A 7,691-nucleotide genomic window follows, 5' to 3' on the forward strand; every position below is an offset into this window, starting at 1 on the left:
CTACTTCCAAGATCCACACGGGCTGGCCATTCCCACATAGGTTGGCCATTCCCACACGGGCTGGCCACACACCCATGTGCCAGTCTGTGTCAATATAGCTCCTTGTTTCCCAAACACGTGAAAAAAAGCCAATTTTTACGGTTTCTGAGCATCCTAAAGTCTATAAATGCACACTAGAAGAGGACCTAAGGAGACACGCAAAGTAGAACGTAGAAATTACTCGAAGAAAGTAGACAGACTCAACTCAGAAGGAGGACCTCCTTCAAGACTGAAGATCTCTATTCAATTTTTTTAGAAGTTTTTGGGTTTCTTTATGTTTTATTGTTTTCCTATTTTTGATATGTTTTCCTTTCCAAGTATGAACTAAATTCCCTAAATACCTAAGGAAGATGAAACCTATGACAGATCTTATTATTTGATTTTTTTGAATTACACGATAAATATTTGTTCTTGATCTCAATTATGTTTACTTATCTTCATGTTTAATGTTTTCAGAATATTAATTCATGATTGATGTGCTTATTCAGTGGAGCAAAAGTCTCTGTCTAAGAGTAGATCTTGCATAATTGAGTGGAGTTGCATGTAATCTTAGAAATAGGACGACATAAATCTACCGGATTAGAGTCAAATCTAATAGGGGAATATATAGATCGAATTAATGTGACTATAGGGGTTTTAATTAGAAAGAGATTTCAATTAATCAACCTAGAATCAGTTATTTTTACTCTCAAAAGAGATATTAATATAATTTAGGGATGTCTACGGATCAAGTTAAATGAATAAATCGTTTAATTCAAATTTAGAATAATAAGTGAAGTCTAGGTGGATTCTTTCTTGGGTATTGTCTCTCTCTTAAGTTTTCTTCGGTTATTTTCCCAATTCGCTCTTTGTCGCTTAGTAATTAGTTTAGTTAAATTTAGATTTTAAAAAAATCCATTCAATTTATAAGCTAGATAACAATGAGATAGTAATTACTAGTACTTTTAGTCCTTGTGGATACGATATTCCCGACTCACCATAGCTATACTACTATTCGATAGGTGCGCTTGCTTTTGTTGTATTTTAGTTAGTTCGTGACGTCATCAAAGATCTCTATTCAATTTCTCTAGAATTTTTTGGGTTCTTTATGTCTAGTTATTTTCCTAATTTTGAGATGTTTTCTTCCCAAATTATGAACTAAATTCCCTAGATACCTAGGGAAGATGAAACCTATGGTGAACATTATTATTTGATTCTTCTGAGCTACATGATAAATATTTGTTCTTGATCTCAATTATGTGTACTTACTTCATGTGTTAATGTTTTCAGGATATTAATTCATGATTAATGTGCTTATTTCAGTAAAGCAAAAGTCAATGTTTAAGAGTAGATCTGGCATAATTGTGTGGAGTTGCATGCAATCCTAGAAATAGGATGACATAAATCTACCGGATTAGAGTCAAATCTAATAGGGGAATCCATAGATCGAGTTAATGTGACAATAGGGGTTTCAATTAGAAAGAGATTTCAATTAATCAACCTAGAGTCAATTATTTTTACGTTTGAAAGAGATATTAATATAATTTATAGATTTTTACGGATCAAGGCAAGTGAATAAATCATTTAACTCAGATTCAGAATAATAAGTGAAGTCTAGGTGGATTCTTTCTTGGGTATCGTCTTTATCATTGGTTTTCTTCGAATATTTTCCCAATTCATTCTCTGTCGAGTCTTTAGTAATTAGTTTAATTTTAGATTAAAAACAACCCTTCAATTTATAGGCTAGATAATAAAAAGATAGTAATTATTAGTACTTTTAGTCCTCGTGGATACAATATCCCCGACTCACCATAACTATGCTACTATTCGATAGGTGCGCTTGCTTTTGTCGTGATTTTAGTTAGTTAAGTGAATCATCATCACATGTAATGATATGCGCTGTTGAATGATAGAATTTGCTTAATTTGAATGCTTGAATTGGTTAGTATTTGGATGTGTGTTTTAGTGCAGGAAAATGGTAAATTTGGGTGACAAATGAGACTAGAAAATGACTTTATTTTGTCTACACGGGCAGACACATGGGCGTGTGTCTAGACCGTGTGTGACACACAGCCTGGTAACGTGGGCGTGTAGTTAGGTCGTGTGTCCCTTGCACCTTAATTTTGAGAAACAAAATGCTCAGAATTGAGCACACAGGCAGAGACACCGGCGTGTGTCTCAACCGTGTGTGCTACACGGCCTAGAACAGGGGCGTGTGCCTTGGCTGTGTGAAACCTACACCTAATTTTGAAAAGAATTAATTAACCACATGGCCTAGAACACGGGCGTGTGGCATGACCATGTGCACAAGTCAGAGAGTTACACGGGGTCAAACACGGCTTGTAGCACGGGCGTGTCTTAAGGTCACACAGGCGTGTCCCTTGGACCACACGGGTGTATGAGCTCTGCACCTTGGAAATTTTTTGAAATGTTGCGAAAAATTCCTAGAGTTCCCGATTAAGTCCTGACTCAATTCTAATACTTGTATTGGGCCTCGAGGGTCCAATTAAGGAACGTTTTGAATGATTTCGATTAATAAATAGTAATTTACATAAATTATTTGTAAAATATTATGAAAGTTCTGGTAATGCTTCAAAACCCTATTCTGACGACAGATACTGGTTAGGGGTGTTACAGGCGTGTATACCCTGCATCTAGGAAAAAATTTAAAAAATTCGCGAAAAATTCTCTATGTACCTGGTTTAGTCCCTGCTTGTTTCTAACGCATATTTTGGGCATTGAGGGCTAATTTGAAGGACAATATAATTCATTATGAATGATTTCTGATATGAATGTTAAATGTTATGAAATATATGTATGTAATCTGTAAAATTTTGATAATGCTCTGTAACCTTATTCCGGCGAAGGATACGGGTTAAGGGTGTTACATTTATAATAGATAAAATCATGTTAGTTATATATATATATATATATATATATATTATTTTATATAATAGAGTATTGTATTCTGTAATATTAATTAATTATTAATAACAACTAAAATTATATATAAATATAAAAATAGATTAGATAAATTAACACTTACTAATTAAATTAAGACTTGATAAGTAAAATTTCATGGAATAAAAAGATATCATTAAATAAATAAAATTAATTGATGATTTATAATATATAATTAGTTAACTTAAAATAGTTAAATATGTAATGCATGTGAACTAATAAGTTAGTATAGTCTTGATAAACTTTTAAACTGATAATATATTATTTTTTGTTCGTTATATTACTGAATTTACCATTTTAAATTTTTATTATTTATAATATTTATCAAATTTATAAATAATAATGTTAATTTTACTAAAATATTTGGTTAAATAAATTTACTTGATAAAAAATACTTAAAAATAAGAATTATGATTCTATTAAAAAACTCTTATTCAATGATTTATATAATAAATAATAGTTTTTTATTAAATTAGATAAAAATTACTTTATATTATGTTTATATTAACAAAAATAAAATTACTTTTGTTAATTTAAAAAAACAAAATTTAATTATGTACATAATATGCGACTTCATATTTTATGTAAAAAGTTTTATAAACAATAAATTTGTATAATCTAATCTATTATAAATATATTAATTATATATTATGTACGAACTATTAAGTAAGAAAAAATTTGAAATTTACACCATAAAATAGATTAGTAATGATTGAAATTTTTTATTAGCACTACATTAATTGAATGATGATAGCATAGATTAATTATTATTACGAAAATGTTGTTTTCTATTAATTATATGATTGTACATTAAAATGTGATTTTAAATTTATTATTTTAGCATTTGAATTCTTAAATAAATTAATAAATTTTAATTATGTTTAGTATTACTTTACAATAAATTAAATACGTAAAATTAGGTGTAATGCATATAATATTAAAAATTAGTTATAGAAAGAAAGAAAAACGAAAAACAACTAACAGTGAGAAAGGTAATTAGGTATTTAATTACTAGTTAACATAACTTTATTATTGTGCTTGTTTGAGTTGAGAAGAACCGGTAGCAATCTTTAGTATTTTGTTAAGGTGGTGGGAGATGTCATGTGGATGAGCCTCCACTCTCGGCCGCTCCGGCAAAACCCAACGCCCGTCGTTGTTTTTTACCATCCCTTTGTTCTCGTCCTGGCGCCAGTGCGGTGGCACCCCGTACTCTTTCTTCAAGAAGTTGCTGTCCTTGTTAACAAGCGCAATGTCCCTCTTGTTAGACAAGCAGAACCGTCGCCCTTTTCCATGGTATCCGTCAAGTAAGTGTAAATGAGCCTCGAGATTGTGTGCGCAACCGAGGTCGCCTGCGGGTTTCAGAAACGGGCTATGGGTGTGATCCAATGTCAGTTCAACACCGACATGTGCGTAACTCCATGGAAAAGACACCGTCTCTTCCAAATACTTTTGAAATTGAAGCTTTTCATTGGCGAAAATCCCCGGAACTGTCGGTACTTTATCGTGAATATTTATCACTCTAAGTACCTTAACTCCTAGCTCTTCACACCTTTCCTTGAACTTAAGATTGCCCACTCGAGGGCCACCAAAAGAGTACACTGTAATCGGTATTTTAGGGGTAACCCTTCCATCATTTACAATGTTAACTCCCAACTCTGCAATATCATAAGCTGTTATTATAGCCAAAGCTGCCCCAAGACTATGCCCTGTAATTGTAATACTAATCTCTTCACCATCGTAGTAGTCGAGAAGCCTTTTAATTTCAGCTAACACTTGTTCACGAGCCGAGAAGGAGCAAAAGTTGCAAGTGTCCTCTTTCTTGGTGTACAAGTCATAAAACCCTAACTCCATTTTAATGGAAGGGTCGTTGGTGAAATTTGGTGAGTGTAGGATGTCCTTCAGATCATAAACCCATTCAAGATACGTAACAGTTCCTCTCCAAGAAACAACAATATCGCGTCTTCCTAACCGTTTGATCTCGTCTTCATCGGTGCATACGGCGACGTAGCCCATCCAGTTTGCATGGGTGCTCCACACACTGCTTAGCTTTGATTTCTGGTAGAAGTTTGGGAGGTTAATGTCGGAGGTGGCGTAGAGGTACCTGCTGATTTGGTAGCCACAGTCGGCCATCCCAAGCTTTTCGAAGAAACGGGCTCCTTGATATTTGCATGAACCGCAGTACTTGGAGTGAGGATCGAAGTCGAAAGAGTCGTAGCATGCTTGAGCAAATTCACCGTAGCGGATGATTTCGCGGCGGAGATGGGAGTTCATGGGGTCCAGCAGCCCATCCCAGTCGTGGCACCCTTGAATTTCCTTCCAGATTTCGGAAAGTGGCTGCTCGTCCTCTTCTTCTAAAGCCAAACATTCCTCCTCTACCTCTGGGCTTAAACTTGACAAGGATGTTGAACATTTGATGCTCTTTTGGAAGTTAAGATTGTTGCTTTTCTGATTCAACTTGTTTTTTTTTAAGGGACCTAACTGAAAAGAAGCAGCATGTAGGGTGAATTTGGGGTGGTTTAGAGAGAGGAGATGCAGGGAAGCCATGAGACTAGATTCTTCTCTTTTGGGGTGAAAATTATATGAGTGCTACCAAAAGTGGTGGAATATGTTCAGTTGGGAGACTCTGGAAGAGAAAAGGGGGTTGATGTATGAGTATTTTGTGTGCCAGGGCGGGGGCCGTAGAGGGTGACATGTCTAAAGGAGAAAAGAATGTGTTCAACGATATTTATGTAGCCTTGGGCGGCTGTCTAGGAAAATTATTGGTGATGAAAAATCTCAACTTTCAAGTAGAAGACAAGGGATGACTATAGTATATAGGCAATACAAATCTTAAAAAGAGAAGAATTAAAATCGTGTTTGATGTGAAATCGATGTACGATTCCACTAGCTAAAGCATGCCACCAGTCTCCACCCAACATGCACTTACCACTACCAGTATGGCGCTTCTTATTAAAGAGAAATGTTAATTGATGTTTAGCCGCGCAAATAAATAAAATTTCATGTTCTTCACACTAGACAGATGGGGCTGATTCTCAAGGATAGAGCGTTAATGCTAAGGTTTTATATATCATGTATTCCATATGTTTAGACAGACAGGTAAAAGGAAGCTGTGAACCCAATGCCAAAGCCTTATCAGATAATAATATTTTAATATAAAGACATCATATTCATAAGTATTTTAGGTTCTTTTAGATAAGACTTGTTATAAAATATATTCTAGTTTTGGGAGTGAATTAAGAGATGAAATAAATAACTACCATACTTAATATTTTATTATTTATTTAATACTAAAAATGATATTATATTTTTATAATTGAATAGAAAAGTTTTATAATTATTAGAAAACCATAATAACATGGAAGAAGAAGTCACCTTAGTGGCAGTGTAGATGTCCTTTCCACTTTTCCATATAGCCCCAAATTGTAATACTCATTGTTGCGTTAAAATTGAAAAGGTTTATCATGGTGGGAACAATCGCACCCACTGCCAAACCCCACAAGCCTCTTTTGTTCCCTCATTTCTATAATTAACTAGAATCAGTTTTAGGGTTAATTTAGGTGTATATGTACTTTTTTAATAAGAGCTAGACAAACTTTCACATTTTCTGTAAAGGTGGTAAGAAAACGTATCTAGTTAGACGCACTTTTTTGTTAATTGTGTACAAAGCGCATCCAACTTCACTCTTTCTCTTTGGCTTTTTTTTTTAATTTTGTTAGGGTTAGGGTTAGGGCGAAAGTTTATAAGTAGATTTGAGAGGTCGGGAATGCGATAACTCATTTCAAAACACATACATTTCATATGTTATGCCAAGATAGGATCATTACCTCAGAAACTCATCCTGTAGAAGTCGGGTTTCAGGGTGACAGTGCTTGATACGGTCACCGGTCGAAGTCTAAGTAGAGGTCCCAGTCGGCTGCCATGATGCGGTCACGGGATTGACTATAATTGGGGACCAATTGACAGTCGTTATGCGGTCACAAGTTCAAGCTTTTTGGATACCCGCAAATGATGCCTTATATATATCATACATAAGATTGAGGATATAATCATAGGAAAAAAATGGAGGGATTTCCGGTATAATTAATGTAATTTTTTTCTCTATTTCTAGGCAGTCGGTATCTTTAACATTTCATTCTTATTCAAAGGTTGACATCAAGATAGACACAAGAGGGCTCTCAAGCAGAGAGTGGATGTTCCACCGATATAGAGGTCAAACTCAAGTCGGCACGATAGCAATTGTAGTTATTAATGGGTTTTTTAATAACAACAACTGTTGTCGCCCCGAAAAGAGTATCACCTTTACTCCAACATCATAGCCATTGCTCGCTTGAAAGTCTTCTTGCGTCTACAGCGATGCCGATCTTCAAATAAAAAGGAAGGTTAAAGATACCTACTGCATGGAAATGGAGAAAATTCCCTCAAACTTTTTTATGGTATTTATAAGGCAACACCTCCAGGTATTTGAAAAGTTTGAGCTCGTGCCCGCGTAACGGCCGTCAATTGGCTCCCTCGTAATACTCCGATCCATGACTACGTAACAGTCGTCGATTGAGACCTCTACATAGACTTCCACCCATGACCATATAAAACAAAATAACCCTAGAACTTGACTTCTACAGGATAGGTTTCGGAGGTAATCGTTTCATCTTAGTAGGATATATAAAATGTGTGCATCTCGGAGCGATATCGCATCACCAATGACTCAAGAATAC

The 7,691-nt window shown here is 34.8% G+C and overlaps 1 protein-coding gene across 1 annotated transcript; it reads right to left on the reverse strand.

The window, feature by feature from the left end:
• Positions 1–3,902: 3,902 nt before the first annotated feature.
• On the reverse strand, positions 3,903–5,824 carry LOC108456335 (phospholipase A1-Igamma3, chloroplastic). The gene has a single exon (XM_017754931.2). It carries the CDS (start codon positions 5,521–5,523, stop codon positions 4,009–4,011), a length of 1,515 nt encoding a protein of 504 aa, XP_017610420.1. The 5' UTR covers positions 5,524–5,824; the 3' UTR covers positions 3,903–4,008.
• Between the last annotated feature and the right edge of the window lie 1,867 nt (positions 5,825–7,691).

The sequence above is a fragment of the Gossypium arboreum genome, chromosome 9, assembly GCF_025698485.1.
Source record: "Gossypium arboreum isolate Shixiya-1 chromosome 9, ASM2569848v2, whole genome shotgun sequence".
In the NCBI taxonomy this organism is placed as follows: domain Eukaryota; kingdom Viridiplantae; phylum Streptophyta; class Magnoliopsida; order Malvales; family Malvaceae; genus Gossypium; species Gossypium arboreum.